The following is a 16,041-nucleotide window of genomic DNA, read 5'->3' as shown; positions in this document are numbered from 1 at the left end:
GGGATGGCAGCTGCCTGGGCCCGAGGCCGACCTCTGTCCGGGCGGTGCCACTGGCTTCATTCAGGTGCCCACTTGTCCAGGTGCAGTGTGACATGCAGCCCGGCAACCTGGGTTTGGCCCCCCCGCACCCCACACCCCGATGGGTAGGTAGCTGTGCGCCCTGGGCAGGTCAATAATTAATCGTCTGCACCTGTTTCCCTCTGGAGCGGGGAAAGCAGCACCCACTCTGCAGAGCCCAGCACAGCAGGGAGTGAGGGACTGGGAGCCATGGCTGTCATCTCCCTCCTGCTGGCTGCCCGGAGACAGTGCTGTTCCCAGGCCCTCCTCCCTCGGGGGCACCGGGGGGCTCTGAAAGGCGGGCCCCAGGGGAGCAGCCACAAGCTGTACTCTCACCTCCTGTGCTCCACGCCCCCAGGCTCCACTCCACACCTGGGCCCTGGCTGTGTGCACCCCCTACGCCTTGACCGTGGGCTGTCTGCAGGGGGCCGCCTCTCGCTGTCCTCTCCTGTCTTTGACCCTCAGTTCTCTCCAGGAGCCGCTCAGCAGAATGCCCCTCACGGCGATGGGTGACCCCTAAGAAACCAGCTTCCCAACGCAGCTCTTCGGCAGACCCCACTTCTAGGTGGGGAAACTGAGGCAGGGAGCAGGAGACACTTGCCTAGCAGCGTCCCCAGGGCTGTCCTCGGAGGCCTCTGGTTTCTCTGGAGGAGACGTCGTCCACAGCAGGCCGCGTGCTGGCTGGCAGCTGGGCCTCCCCTCTGGCTCAGGCCCCTCGACTGCTGCCAGCGGCACTAGCCAGCCCAGCCTGCTGCCCCTCGGGGCCCTGCTGGCTCCTGCCCACCAGGTTGTCCCTCATGCCACGCCCTCCGCCCTTCGTGTGACCAAAGCCGTGACTCTCGTTTCCAAAGCGCCGCAGCCTGGCGCACGCCCTCGCACACTGCGGGGTGGACTGGGCTCCAGCGTCGGGCCTCACTGGAGTGTGACCTCAGGCGTTTCCGAAGTCGCTGAGCCTGGGGCTCTGGGTCTGTAAAATGGAGGTGGTGACGCCATCTCCCAGACACCGGGGAGTAAAGCCTTAGGAGGTGCTCAGTGGGAGCTGTCATTCTGCTGTTGGGGACCAGAATGCCTCAGGTGACACCCCAAACCGGCTCGGCTGGACAGATTCCTTTGACAGGGAACAGCTGCTCCTCTCCCTGTGGCTCAGGAGGTGTGCTTGGCCTCCCATGTGCTACCCCCCACCACCCCTGCCCGTGTCCTCCAGCTCAGCCATCTGTCCCGGGGCCGGCCCACGCCTGTGGCCTGTGCAGGGTTCCGGGCTCAGGACGCAGGGAAGCAGGTGCCGGCGGCCTGGGATCGGCGTTTCCTGGGGCCACAGGAGTCCGTGGACACCCTGACCTCCTGGGGGTGGGGGTGCGTGAGACATTCTCCCACTGAGAACAGCCTAGACAGGGACGGAGGAGAAGGGTGGCCACGGGGGCAGGTAAGCCAGTTCACGAAGGGGCTGGCCATGCCAAGGAGATGGGGCGATGGGGTCTGTGGGGCAGAATGGCCAGGATTGGCGACTGCCTGTGGAGGAAGAGGAGGGAGCCCTGATGGGCTTCAGGGTGGCGCTCAGCTTTTCGCCTGCTGAGTTCGAGATCCCAGGGAGGGAGCCCCAGGTTGGGGAGCTGGGTCAGGCAGTTGTCAGCGAGGAAGGGGGGATTCCGGCCTCCTGGGGCGGGGGGCTGAGGGGAGGGACTAGTCCAGTCACAGGCCTGGCAGTGGGAGCTGCCTGCCTGGGCCCAGGGGCCCTCCTCTCTGAAAATGCCTCGGGCTGCCCGAGAGGCGGGGGTCCCCAGGTGGGGTCTCAGCAGCCAACCCCAACCCGTGAGGACTGCAGACGTCACTAGGCCAGCGACCCAAGGAGAACGCCGGCCAACCTGGTCTCGCGGCAGCTGGCTTTTATTATAAAGCTGGTGTGCAAAATGGACCTCCCCAAGGACACGCCCACCACGCCTTTGTCCTGGGAGGGTGGGAATTGGGGTTTGTCTTAAAAATACTCAGAAAGGCTCATGCGGAAATGAGAATGAGGAACGTGGGCTCCGCCCAGGTGCCTGGATGAGGGGTGTGGGTGGGGCCGGCGAGCCCCTGCTCACAGTGCTGCCCCCGAGGGGAGGGCGGGAAGGAAGGCGATGGCAGAGGCTGGGCCACAGGCTGGTCCTGGTAAAAATGGTTTAAAACCCCAGCCACGAGCACCACCTTCCCCTGATCAGCCAGAGGCGGCACCGCTCTGGGCTGTGAGGTCTGAGGCACGTGTCCCCCTGGCCTGGCGTCCCCTCCCTGGAGGCAGGCAGCACCGAGAGGCCAGGTGGGCTCCCGGGTCCCTCGTTGGCCCTGGGGCCTCGGGGCCCGGGCTGTCCGCCCTTCTCCCCCAGCCCACCGGGCGCTAGGCTTCCGGGACCCTGTGCAGGGTCTGCTCTTTGGATTCCAACGACGAGAACCGGTGCAGCGCGGGGGCGGCGGCCTGGAAGTGGAGCGGGGGCTTGAGTGGCAGGCCGGGGAAGCCCTCCTGGTTCTTGCGGTTGAGCAGGCTGACCCTGTGCTCCAGCTCGGGGCTGGTCTGGGGGGAGCCCGCCGGGCTGGGCTGGGCAAAGGGGGCCGGGTCCCAGGCCCCCTGGGACGGGCAGGGGTCCTCTGACAGGGAGGACAGCAGGTCCTGGACGGTGGTCTCCGCCACCTGCTGCTGGGGTGCGGGTGACAGCAGCAGGGGGGAGGGGCCGGGCTCGGAGGACAGCTCGCGGGCCGATGGGCAGGCGCGGGAGGAGCACAGTGTCTGGCTGCCGTCGCTCTGGGCCCCGGTGACGGAGCTGCCAGTGGAGCAGGACGTGCTCTCGGAGGCGGAGGCGGAGGCGGAGCTCACCCAGGCGCCCTGGCTGCGGAGCTTCAGGGGCACGTCCGCCGAGAAGAGGTCGGAGGAGACGTTGGGCCGGTGGATGTCGATGGCAGCCGTGGTGACCACACACACGGCCGGGTCCGGGACGCCGCTGTCTGCAAAGAGGAGGGTGCTGTGACACGGCGCCTCTACTGGACCTGGGGGTCCGCGTGAGGGCGGGTCTGAGCCCGACCAGCCCTTGGCGTGGATGACGGTCAGAGTTCCGAAAACTGCACACGGATGTGTACCCGTGCACACAGGAACACTGTCTGATACAACACAGGGTCCTCAAGCAGCACAAGTGATGTGTGGCAGAGGGACACCACCCCTCCAGATGGCCGCCCTCTCGCTTTCCTCGCAGCTCGCCCCCAGCACCCTACTTGCTTCAACTCACCACAGCTGGCCACCCTAGGTCTCCTCCAGCTCCCCACGCTAGCGCATCCCCCCCAGGTTGGCCCCTAACACCCATGGTACCTACCTAGCCCCCTGCAGCTCATCGTGCGACAGCCCCACTATGGGTCCCCATCCTAGCTCCCCCCACCCAACACACATCACCGAGTCACCCTCTAAGCCCCACCCTAGCTCCCCACTCCACCCCTTGAGCATGTGCCCTGACCGGGAATTGAACTGTGACCTGGTTCATAGGTCGGTGCTCAACCACCGAGCCACGTTTTAACACACGTGTCAGAGGTGGGAGAGGGGAGAGATGAGAGCAGAGAAACAGGAAGAGGGTGGGGGGAGAGGAATAAGCTACCCTGGACATGAGCTTGCCCCACTAACTTGCACCCCTAGCTCCCTGCTCTAGCTCAACCCGTAACTCCGCCTCTAGCTCACTCGCCTAGGTCCCCACTGGCTTGAACCCTAGCATCTCACTCACGCTGGCCCCTGTAGCTCAACCCCCTAGCTCGCCTCCATCTAAACCCCTAGATCCGCTCTCTAGCTGTCCCCCTCTATTTCTCAACTATAACTGTCCCCCAGCACCTCACTCTACCTCACCCCTTAATTCACTCCATAGCTCCCCAGCACAGCTCACCCCATGCATGCCCCTCGAGCGCCCCACACCATCCCAGCTGCCTAGCTCGCTCCCCACTCTAGCTCCCCCCCAGTTCACTCCCCTAGCTCCCCCTCCACCTCCTCACTGTGGTTCCTCTAGTTCACACCACCAGCTCCCCAGTCTTGCTCCCCACTCTGGACCAGGGCCCCAGATCCAACTGCGGCACACGGCTCAGGCTCATCCCTCTAGCTCCCCCAGCATGAACCCTAACTGCCCCCCCTACCTCACCCCACGTGCTCCCCATTGTACCTCGCCACCCTAGTGCCCTCCCCTAGCACATCCTCTTGCTCCCCACTCGAGCTCAGCCACCTACCTCCCCACTGAAGCTCCCCACTTAACTTACTCCCTAACCCCCCCCCCGCTCCATCTAGCACACTCCTGCTCACTGCTCTAGCTGTGACCCCTAGTTGTACACACTAGCTCACTCCTGTGGCTCACTCCCTAGTCCCCCCACTATAGCTCACCAATCAGTTCACCCCTAGATAGCCACTCCAGCTATCCCCGCAGCTCATCCAACTAGCTTGCCCCCCCACAGCTTCCCACTCCAGCTCATCCAACTAGCTTGCCCCCCACAGCTCCCCACTCCAGCTCATCCAACTAGCTTGCCCCCCCACAGCTCCCCACTCCAGCTCATCCAACTAGCTTGCCCCCCACAGCTCCCCACTCCAGCTGCCCCTCTAACCCCCTAGCTCCCCACTTTACATCCCAAGTTCACCCCCTATCCTGTCCCGAAGTTCCCAGTCTAGTTCACCCCCCCAGCTCCCCACTCTAGCTCACCCCCCTAACTCTAGCTCACCCCCTATTTAGCTCATTCCATACCTTACCCTCCCACAGCTCCCCACTCTAGCTCACCCCCCTAACTCTAGCTCACCCCCTATTTAGCTCATTCCATACCTTACCCTCCCACAGCTCACCACTCCAGCTTACCCCTCTAACTCTAGCTCACCCCCTATTTAGCTCATTCCATACCTTACCCTCCCACAGCTCACCACTCCAGCTTACCCCCTTAGCTCACACCCCTAGCCGGCCCCTGTGGCTCCTCCTCTACCTCAGCACACTTGAGGTTCCCATTATAGATGGCTCCCCGAAGTCCCCACTCCAGCTACCTCCTCAGATCACCCCTGTAACTAGACCACCACTCCCCACTCTCCATATAGTTTGCTCTCCCAGCCCCCCCCACCTAGCTTGCCCCTGATGCCCACTCCAGCTCCCCATTCAAGCTCGCTCTCGAGATGCACTTTTAGCTGTCCCCCTTGGCTCACCCCATAGCTCAAACCCCTCTATCTCCACCTGTAATTTGCCCTCCTAGCTGCCCACTCTAGCTCACCCCCCTTGCTCACCCATGCGGATACCCCCCCCAGATCTCCCTAGCACCCCACTGTTCTCCCCTCTAGCTAGTCCTGCTAGCTCCCCGCTGTAAGCTCACCCTCTACTTCACCCCTGTAAGTCCCCACACTAGAACCCCACTCTGGCCTGGCCCCTAGCTGGACCATCTAGCTCACCTCTCTAGACCCCCCCCCTCGTTCCTTATTCTAGCTCCCCACCCTCCTCCCCCCTAGTTCCCGCCTTCAGCTCCCTACTTTAGCTCACCCCCACTCTCACTCGCTCAGCGTGCCTCCATAACTCTCCCCGCTAGCTTGACTCTGTGGCTCAGCCCCTGGCTCCCCTCCAGCCGGCCTTGCCTTCACCGCCACCATCTTCCCTCCCACGTGTAGCTCTGCGTGGCACAGGGCAGGCCCAGTCCTGCTGGCCGGGCAGGCGGTGGAGGCTGAGGGGCGCGGTGATGGATGGTGTGCGCGATGGGGCAGCCCAGGCCCACCCGGCTGTACGTGTGAGCGAAGGGGCAGCTTAAAGACCAGTACGTTTGGGAAGAAAGTCACTGACCACCGTGAACTTGGCAGGCCCAGGGCCTGCCACTCTGCAGCCAGGCTCCAAAAACCATTTGTGCCAGAGACGTCTCAACAGGAGCGACGGGCATGCGTGTGGCCGTGACCCCACTGCTGAGGCACAGGCTGCTCCTCCTGCCTGGCCCGGCAGGCACCCCACCCCGGGTGTCCTCCCCCTGCTCCTGTGACGTCCTCGAGGACCAAGGAGTCAGCCACAGGGGCTCCCCAGCCCTGGGTTCCAGCGCCCAAAAGAGAAGTCACCACAACTTCTGGCTTCGAAAACCAGTGGTGAGTGTGGCTGAGCCGGACGACGGGCTGCTGGAGTCCCGGCATCACCTTAAAAACCGCACATGGCTTATTCCCCGAGGCGTTCACCCTGAGCTCAGTGCTGGCGTGCTCCGTGGTGGAGCGTCCACCTAGGAACCAGCAGGTCACGGTTCGATTCCCGGTCAGGGCACAGGCCCGGGGTGTGGACTTGGTCCCCAGTGAGGGGCGTGCAGGAGGCGGCCGGTCCATGACTCTCTCCCTCTTCCTTTCTTCCTAAAACCAACTTTAAAGTAAGTAAATAAATAAATGTGAATATGTAGCTTTAAAAGGCACCAGGACCGGGTCTGGCTTCAGGACGAGGGCTTCAGGGCAGCTTCCCCCCAGGCGAAGGTGCTGGCGGAAACCACTGGGGCTTTGCTGAGCCCGCCCCACGCAGGCGGAGGTGGGCCCCACAGGTGAGTCTCCATCCACGTGGCTAACGCTCACCCCGCCTGGTGATTCCGAGACCCTGTCCCACCCGCAGCTTCGTGGCTTTCCCATGCCAACGGCCTGTCTTGGCTCACGCTGCAGACTTCCCTGAAACCTCTCGACCCAGCACGGCGCCTGGCCTCAGGGGTCCCATACACCTTGCGACACAGCCCGGAGCTCAGCAGCAGAGCCGCAGCCTGTTTGCAGCTCAGCCCCCGCCCCCCCAGGCCCAGCAGGAGGAGCGGCCATCCGCAGATCCCTCTGCAGCTCAGCCCCGCGGCCCGGGCAGGGCTCAGGCACCTTGGCCTCTGCCTCCCAAAGACTCAGAACGAACACACCTGCTGGCCGGCTTCAGACCAGAGCACAACCCAGCCCCCTCCACGAACACGCTCACAGGACCAACTCGCCAGGCACCAGGCCGCTCACGCCCTCCTGCACAGAGCCCCCACAAGGGACACCGGGAGGGCAGAGCCCCCACATAAGGGACACCCGGGAGGGCACAGAGCCCCCACATAAGGGACACCCGGGAGGGCAGAGCCTCCACAAGGGACCCGGGAGGGCACAGAGCCCCCACATAAGGGGCACCTGGGAGGGCAGAGCCCCCACAAGGGGACCCAGGAGGGCAGAGCCCCCCACATAAGGGACACCCGGGAGGGCACAGAGCCCCCACATAAGGGACACCCGGGAGGGCAGAGCCCCCACATAAGGGACACCCGGGAGGGCAGAGCCCCCACAAGGGACCCGGGAGGGCACAGAGCCCCCACATAAGGGACACCCGGGAGGGCAGAGCCCCCACAAGGGGACCCGGGAGGGCAGAGCCCCCACAAGGGACCCGGAATGCCCGCTCAGGTGCCAGCGAGGAGAGGCAGCCACAGCGAGAGGGGAAGTGACAGGAGGCCAGGCCCCGGGGGGCGGAGGGGGGCTCCCACGGGCAGCCTACCTGGCGAGGGCTGCAGCTGCTCCACGATGCCCTCGGCGGCCGAGTCCTCCACCACGTGGTAGCGGCTGCGAGGCCGCAGCACCTGCGGCGCCCTCAGCGCCTCCTCCCGCTCCGCGGCCAGGTCCAGGTCCTGCTGGGCCAGGTGCGCCCGCAGCTGCCGGATCTCAAACTGCGAGAGGAGAGGGCTGTGGGTTGGGGGCCACCCTGAGGGGCCGGGGGGGGGGGGGGCGAAGGCGGGGTTTGTGGAGGCAGGCGGGGTACAGACCAGCGGTCTGGGCACTGCTCAGGGGGTTCTGAGCACCCAGAGGCTGGACTGCGCCAGAGCCTCCTGCAGGTACTAGTGTGTCCCGCCTCACCGGTGGGCCCTGCTGAGGCGGACGGAGCGAGCTGTGCTTTGTGGGGAGCAGCCTGGAGGCCGGGAGCCTGGGTTTGAAGCCGCATCAGGTGTTCGTGCTGATGGTCTGCAGCGGGACCACCCAGGGCTCTACTAGCTGGCGCCTCCCCCAAGCGCTGCACCGACCCCGCTCACAGGCTGTACCCTGACCCGGCTCACAGGCTGCACCCCGACCCCCCTCACACGCTGCACCCCGATCCGGCTCACAGGCTGTACCCTGACCGGCTCACACACTGCGCCCCAACCCGGCTCACAGGCTGCGCCCCGACCCCGCTCACAGGCTGCGCCCCGACCCCCCTCACAGGCTGCGCCCCGACCCGGCTCACAGGCTGCACCCCGACCCGGCTCACAGGCTGCGCCCCCACCCCACTCACAGGCTGCACCCCGACCGGCTCACACACTGCTCCCCAACCGGGCTTAGACGCTGTGCCCCGACCCCGCTCACAGGCTGCGCCCCGACCCGGCTCACAGGCTGCGCCCCGACCCCCCTCACACGCTGCGGCCCGACCCCCCTCACACGCTGCGCCCCGACCCCGCTCACAGGCTGCGCCCCGACCCCGCTCACAGGCTGCGCCCCGACCCTGGTCTCAGATGAGGCTTAGACTCTGGACCTCAACAACCCAGCACTAAAATGGGCCGTTGGCCTCAAAGGGTGAGAAATCGGCTGACGTCTAACAGGGTGGCCTGGGCCCGGGAAAGGGTCCCAGCAGCCCCTCTGGCAGACACCGAGGTCACAGAGGTCACAGAGGCCCACGAGGCAGCCCCCTGACGGCTGCGGGGGCGGGAGCCCCCCTGCCGGGCCGCCGGGACCTTCCGGGGCACACCCAGCCCTTCCTCCAAGGCTGCCCAGCTAATGGCCTCCGGGCCGCTCGGAGCGGATGCATTATTGATAACCTGTAATCGATAACAAGCTGCCCGTGAGTGTCCCACTGGAATTCAGGCCAGACAGCCAGCGGCCGGGGCCTGCCCAGCCCAGGGCCACGTGGCGGACACGGCACGAACATGGGAAGTTCTAGGCTAGAGATGGAAACCCGTGTGGAGCTTCTCCCCTCGGTCCCTCCCTCCCTCCCTCCCTCCCTCCCTCCCTCCCTCCCTCCCTCCCTCCCTCCCTCCCTCCCTCCCTCCCTCCCTCCCTCCCTCCCTCCCTCCCTCCCTCCCTCCCCAAGTCAGGGAGCCTGGTGAGAGCTGTCAAGTCTGAGACACATTTTGGAAGGAACCACCCCCCCCCCCCCCCCCCGTTTGGAGGGAGTCCTGGCCCCGTGGCACACCTGGGAGGGTCTGTGGTGCGGGAGGCAGAGCCTGGCAGTGAGGGGCCGGAGGTGGGCATGGGAACCACCCCCGGGGCGGGGCCTCTGGGAGGGACGGTGCCTGCGGTGAAGACAACGTGAAGCGAGTTTCCCTGCAAACTGGCCCCGAGGGGAAGCCTGTCCTGTGACTTGGGGAGAGAGGAGGTGCAGTCACCACCCTCCTCAATGCACGCCATCAGCTGAGCATCGCAAACCAGAGAGCCTGACAGGACAGGACGGCCAGGCCCAGGGGAAGCCGCACGCATTACTGGAGCGAGAGGGCCCGCAGGGCTGGGCTTTAATGCCTGCCAGGGCGGGTGGCCCCTGCGCGGAGGGCGGGGGGGGGGGGGGGCAGAGGGGGAGGGGTAACTCGGATGGTCTGGGCTGTGGAGTGCAGCGACACGCCTTGGCCGATGGGTGTGCACTCCGGCCAGAGTGCGAGGGCATCTAACGCAACAGCCATCATTTCCTCCCATCCTATCGGTGCTGCCGGCAAACCCATCGGCTCTGGGATGGCAGCCACGGTGTATTCCCATTAGGGTCGCCATTGTTGGGAACCATCGAAATCGGGAGGCAGCTGCAAGCCCGTGACTGAGGAGCAGGCGGGGCCCAGTGCAAACCTGGCCCCTTGCCGTCCACGGGGAAGGGGACGGGCAGGTGGCCGTCACCGTAAATCATGGCGAAGGGTGACAAGGGACTCCTGATTTTGTCGGCTAAACAGGCTTGTCACTGAAGCTCTCGGCTGTCTGACAAACCCTGCCCGTGTGTTCTTAACCCGCACTCGACACCCCACAGTGGAGGGAGATGGCGAATACGCCAGGTGACAAGGCTACTGTGCGGAGTGGGGGGCTTGCCGCCTCTGGAGGAAAGAGGGGCTCTCTGGAATGAGCCAGCATCAGGTGTCACCCCCGAGTCCAGGCAGCGCCCCTTTCCTGCTGTTTCTGACCCCCGAAGGCACTGCGGCCTCAGGGCCGGAGCCCAGCCTGGGAGGCGAGCCATTTGCCACCGGCACTGTCTCCGCGCTGCGTCCACAGCCAGGTGCCAGGAGGGAGCGGGTGGCCCAGGCTCCGGCCAGCGTGGGTGGAGGGAGGAGCGGGACCACGGCGGGCCTTGGCCTGATGGATGCGCCCACCCCCTGCCCCAGAGGTGCCCGTAGCGTGGGGGCGAGGAGAAGCTTCCTGAGGAGAAGGCGGGCGGAGCATCACTCAGCAGATGGCGCCTTTCCTCCGTGGGAAGGGAAAGAGGACTGTCACGAGGGGCGGGTCCCTTTAACGGTCAGGTGACTGCAGGTGCCCGCTGCGTCCTCCTCCGGTGCCTTAGATGTGACTGCAACTGAGCTCCGCCCACCTTCAGGCCCAGCCAGTAAACCCCGTGCACACCCGTCCCCTCTGTCCCCTCTGTCCCCTGGGCCAAGGACCTGGAACTGGGAGAAGCCACCACCTGGGAGGCGCCTGGAGGCAGGAGGCAGGGCCCCTTCCCGCCCAGGCCCTGCAGCCCGCCTTGCCGGCGGCCATTCCTGCAGGAGGAAGGCGGCCCACAGCCCGAGCTCCACTCCCTTCCCTGACAAACGCGAGCACTGCCGATACCACGGAGCTACCAGCTCTGACCACCCAGCCCCACGTGAGCACCAATCCTGGACGTGCACGCGTCCGTGGTTACCCGGTGGCTTAGCCCCTCCCCCTCTCCCCCCTCCCCCCTCTCCCCTCCCTCTCTCTCTCTTTCTCTCTCTGTTTTCATCTTCTGAGGGCTCCAATGAGCCAGACTGTATAGAGAGAGATATAGATTAGATACAGATATACATATAGATTAGATATAGATATGTAGATATAGATTAGATATATAAATATAGATAGATATAGATTAGATATAGATATATGGATAGAGATTAGAAAGATATATATAGATTAGATTTAGATATAGATGTATAGATATAGATTATAGATATTGATATAGATTAGATATAGAAATATAGATATATAGATATAGATTAGATATAGATATAGATATAGATTAGATACAGATATATAGATACAGACATAGATTAGAAAGAGATATAGATTAGAGATATAGATTAGAAATAGATATGTACATTAGGTATATAGATATAGATTATAGATATTGATATAGATTAGATATAGATCACTACTAGATTTTATCTATCCTCACAGCATCCACGTCTCCCATTAGACCAGCAGCCGCTGGTGGAGCTGAAGTCACCATCCCGCTGCCCCCCCAGGACTGCCTTCCAGGGACTGACCTTGCCCAGGGCCCTAGCTGCTGGGGTGGGGGCACGCCTCACCCTTCTCTGGGCCTCAGATTCCCCAGCAGCCCAGTCCCGGGGGCCTGTCACAGGTGGCTCTGGGCATCGGGGCACGGCCCGTGGTAAGACAGGAAGACAAGGTGCACACAACGTTTATGCGACAAACAGGCAAACCAAGTCATGCGAGTATCCAGGGCCACGGCTTTCTGAAAAAACGGCGACGAATGAAGAGGAGACTTCACAGTGGAGACCCGACAAACACGCCTGAGCAGGTGGCCACGTCAGGACCAACAGTGATGCCACGGCAACAGCGTGCCCCTGTGCTCACCTCTGTGGTTCCCCAAACCCAGGACTGCACCTCGTCCTGAGAAACACCCGACAGTCCCAACAGCCGGCAGACACCACCAGACAGTCCCAACAGCCGGCAGACACCATCAGACAGTCCCAACAGCCGGCAGACACCATCCGACAGCCCCAACAGCCGGCAGACACCATCAGACAGTCCCAACAGCCGGCAGACACCACCAGGCAGTCCCAACAGCCGGCAGACACCACCAGGCAGTCCCAACAGCCGGCAGACACCACCAGGCAGTCCCAACAGCCGGCAGACACCACCAGACAGTCCCAACAGCCGGCAGACACCACCAGACAGTCCCAACAGCCGGCAGACACCACCAGGCAGTCCCAACAGCCGGCAGACACCATCCGACAGCCCCAACAGCCGGCAGACACCATCAGACAGTCCCAACAGCCGGCAGACACCATCAGACAGCCCCAACAGCCGGCAGACACCATCAGACGGTCCCAACAGCCGGCAGACACCACCAGACGGTCCCAACAGCCGGCAGACACCATCAGACAGTCCCAACAGCCGGCAGACACCACCAGACAGCCCCAACAGCCGGCAGACACCATCAGACAGCTCCAACAGCCGGCAGACACCACCAGACAGCCCCAACAGCCGGCAGACACCACCAGGCAGTCCCAACAGCCGGCAGACACCACCAGGCAGTCCCAACAGCCGGCAGACACCACCAGACAGTCCCAACAGCCGGCAGACACCACCAGACAGTCCCAACAGCCGGCAGACACCACCAGACAGTCCCAACAGCCGGCAGACACCATCCGACAGCCCCAACAGCCGGCAGACACCATCCGACAGCCCCAACAGCCGGCAGACACCATCAGACAGCCCCAACAGCCGGCAGACACCATCAGACAGCCCCAACAGCCGGCAGACACCATCAGACGGCCCCAACAGCCGGCAGACACCACCAGACGGTCCCAACAGCCGGCAGACACCATCAGACAGCCCCAACAGCCGGCAGACACCACCAGACAGCCCCAACAGCCGGCAGACACCATCAGACAGCCCCAACAGCCGGCAGACACCATCAGACAGTCCCAACAGCCAGCAGACACCATCAGACAGTCCCAACAGCCGGCAGACACCACCAGACAGTCCCAACAGCCGGCAGACACCATCAGGCAGTCCCAACAGCCGGCAGACACCATCAGACAGTCCCAACAGCCGGCAGACACCATCAGACAGTCCCAACAGCCGGCAGACACCATCAGACGGTCCCAACAGCCGGGCAGCGGCAGACACCGACCTCTCCCGCCATGGCCCGGCCCTGAGACCAGGCAGCTGAGGGGTTTTACAACGAGAGGGGCTGGAGGCAGACACAGTGGCTCCTGGACGCGACCCTGGGCGGACGGAGGACAGGACAGAGGACACTGGACATCAGGGACAGTCTCACTCAGGAGACACGTGCCCCACGGACGTGAGAGAACATCCTGTGGGAGCGAGGGGCCTGGGAACTACCCCACCCGTTTCCTGTGAGCCCACGGCTGCTCTAAAAAGTAACGCTTGTTTTAAAAAGCCACGGAGGGTGACGTTTTGGCAAATATTCACGCCCACACACCCAGGAGAGAGCGGGTGAACGCTTCACGTACACCGAGATTCCACGCACTTCCTTACGACGCTGGTGAATTCCCAGTTCTTAGGCAGCGAACGTGAATCCAGTTTGGGAACTGCGTCACTCAGCTGTGAGAATGCGGAGGGAGAGAGCACGCGTGTGACGAAGCTGACTGGGAGGCCTGGCCGTGGGCTGGGGTGCGGTGTGGCTGCGAGGGAGCCGTGCCCCCCCCCCCGCCCCGTTCTCACTAGGCGCTGAGAAGTGATGTGGGGGAGGGACGTGGAACACGCGCCTACGCCTGGCGGACTGGAAGGCCGTGTTCACGTAGGACAGCTGGCTCGATTAGCTGTGCCCTGGGCGAGTCCGTCCTCGGTTTTCTTACCTGAAACATGGGTGTGTGTGTGGGGGGGGTGGCTCGGCCCCACAGGCACCGCGTGTCCTGTGCCAGGCCATCCTGCGAGGACGCCATTCCCGCCCCGCTTTCAGATCAGGAAAACCAAGGCCACTGAGAGCCCGGGCATCTAAGCTCGAGCTCCAAGGGCAGCGTCTGAGCTGGCTGTGCACCCGTGTGTCCCCAAAGCCTGTTCTCACCCAACCTGGCACTGTGCCCCCAAAGGGTCAGGCCCCCCCTGACCCCCAGCCCCACTCTCATTGCCTCAGGAGTATTTGTTGCCCATCAAATCCCAAAGTTGGTCTTAAAACACAGCTGAACATAAGGCTTCTGTGTGCTCGGCCTGTGGGGGAGCCCCGAGCTGGGGAGGGCAGCGTCCTGGCTGCAGACCAGCCCCTCCGGCCTCCAGTGCCCCGCCCCCGCCCGCCCAGGATCCCAGCACCTGCTCCTTTTTTCTGTCCTAACTCAGGTGACAGGCTCGGGTGCTGGTGAATGAAGCGGTTGGTCTCTGTTCCCCTCCAGATGTCCCCTAGAGGGAGCCCTGTCCTGTGCAGAACCTCTCTCCTCCGGCTGAGACCCCGGGAGCAGGCCGCCTGTGGGGTCACCTGAACCAGGTCCCCTGGAGCCCGAAGGGCCACGAGGAGACCGGGGAGGTGGCTGCTGGCAGGGCCTGTGCTCAGCCAGGTGCCCAGGTGCTGCTGACGTGCAGGAGCGGGAGGGCAGGTGCTCGGCGGGGCTGGAGGCTGTGAAATTAGGGGGCGGATGGCCACGCGGTCGGGGTCTCTGACGAGGCCACTGTAGTGAGGACAGCCTGTTTTCCTGTTAGACGGACGGCTGCCCGACTGAGCGCCAGCCAGGCCCTGCGTGACACCCAGGACCCCCTCCCCTCTCATCCCTGGACCCCAAACCCAGGCCCCCTCCCCCGGGTGCTTGCTACAGCCTCTCTCCTCAGGTGGCCCCTCAGCACCAGCTCCTCTGGACCGTCCACCGCTGCCCAGCACACAGAGCCTGCGCGTCCCTGCTGGGGACCCCGCGTCTACTGGGGACCTGCCACCCCCAGAGCCTTGTGGGAGCAGGAGCCACATCTGCCCAGGATGGAGTCCCGGTGCCCAGCAGGTGGCGAGCCCAGAGCGGGCGCTCAATGCAGCTGGCTGCCCAGCGCGTGGGTGAGAACGGAGCGGTGCCTCCTGCTAGGGGCCGGAACAGTCTTCCCAGGCCAGGCCCCGCACAACGTGCTCCCCAGGGCGGCATCCCTGACGCCTCTGGTCACCTCCCTTTGTCACCCGCGGGCACTTGGTGCTGACAGGAAGGCATGGGGTCCTGGAGAAAAAGACCTGGTCCCTGGACAGACATTCCGAGGGCCGATGGGTGGGACACTGTGTGTGCTCCTGGGGGACACTCCACAGGCCTCCCACCCCTCCAGCGCCTCCTCCAGCGGGAGAGCCGCCCCGGAGCAGGGACCCACAGTGCCCGGTGAGGACGACGCGAGGTTCCCCCTCCTTGCCGGCCGTCCCTCTGTGCTCCCAGCCTGCTCACCTGGTACCAGGTGTCCTGCAGAGCATGCAGCCTTGCTGCCCCTCCCCCACCTGTGGAACACTGCCATCCCCCCACTAAACTCCCACAGAAGGAGCCGGCTGCCCCGTCATCCCACAGACGAAGGACATGAGGGCAAAGGGGCAGCACGACTTGGCTAAAGTCCTGGGGGATGGAGGGCCCCTGAGTCTTCACCGTGGCCCCCGGAGGGCAAAGCACTGCTGACTCTCAGGAGTGTCTGGGGCCCTGGAGAGGGCGGCCCAGCCGCCCAGCGGGTGGACTTGAACCTGCGTCAGGGACGCTGTGCCGGGAAGACTAGGGTGAGCGCTGGCTGGGGTGCAGGCTGGAGAGCCGAGCGGGTGCCATGCCAGTGAAAAGAACCTGGGCCTGGCTGGGCCTTCGAGACGCCCCCCGCCCCCCACCTCTGATCTCAGAGCCCCTGTGGCCTTGGGCACCCGGCACCCTGAGCCCGGACAGAACCGAACAGAACCCGCTGTGCCCACGGTTACCCCCTGCTCCTGGCAGATCTGCGTCAGCCTCTCCAGCTGCTCGTCCTGGACGACCTTGGCCTTCTCGTACTGCTGGATGACCAGCTCCAGCTCCACCTTCACAGGCAGGACGTAAGCTGCGGGACAGAGACGGCGTGAGGACCTGGGAGCTGGCTCGTCCAGCCAGCAGCATTCGGGCAGGCGAGGCGCATTCCCTGAGGGCCCAGGGCCCAACAGCCACCGG

General features: G+C 64.1%; 1 protein-coding gene across 3 annotated transcripts in view; it reads right to left on the bottom strand.

Annotated features, from left to right (window-relative positions):
* Window positions 1-1,921: 1,921 nt before the first annotated feature.
* The window catches only part of TMEM266 (transmembrane protein 266), a 49,668-nt gene continuing 35,548 nt past the window's right edge, over window positions 1,922-16,041 (bottom strand). For all 3 annotated transcript variants that reach the window (XM_080651765.1, XM_080651767.1, XM_080651766.1), the window contains 3 exons: window positions 15,819-15,934; window positions 7,527-7,695; window positions 1,922-3,027 (listed from right to left, as the gene is read on the bottom strand). In XM_080651765.1, the coding sequence (XP_080507891.1) occupies window positions 2,426-3,027; window positions 7,527-7,695; window positions 15,819-15,934 (887 nt within the window). In that variant the 3' untranslated portion in view covers window positions 1,922-2,425. The remainder of the gene's footprint in view (window positions 3,028-7,526; window positions 7,696-15,818; window positions 15,935-16,041) is intronic.

This window comes from Plecotus auritus (assembly GCF_963455305.1).
Source record: "Plecotus auritus genome assembly, chromosome: 15".
Classification (NCBI taxonomy): domain Eukaryota; kingdom Metazoa; phylum Chordata; class Mammalia; order Chiroptera; family Vespertilionidae; genus Plecotus; species Plecotus auritus.
This window is presented reverse-complemented; position numbering and strand designations above follow the sequence as displayed.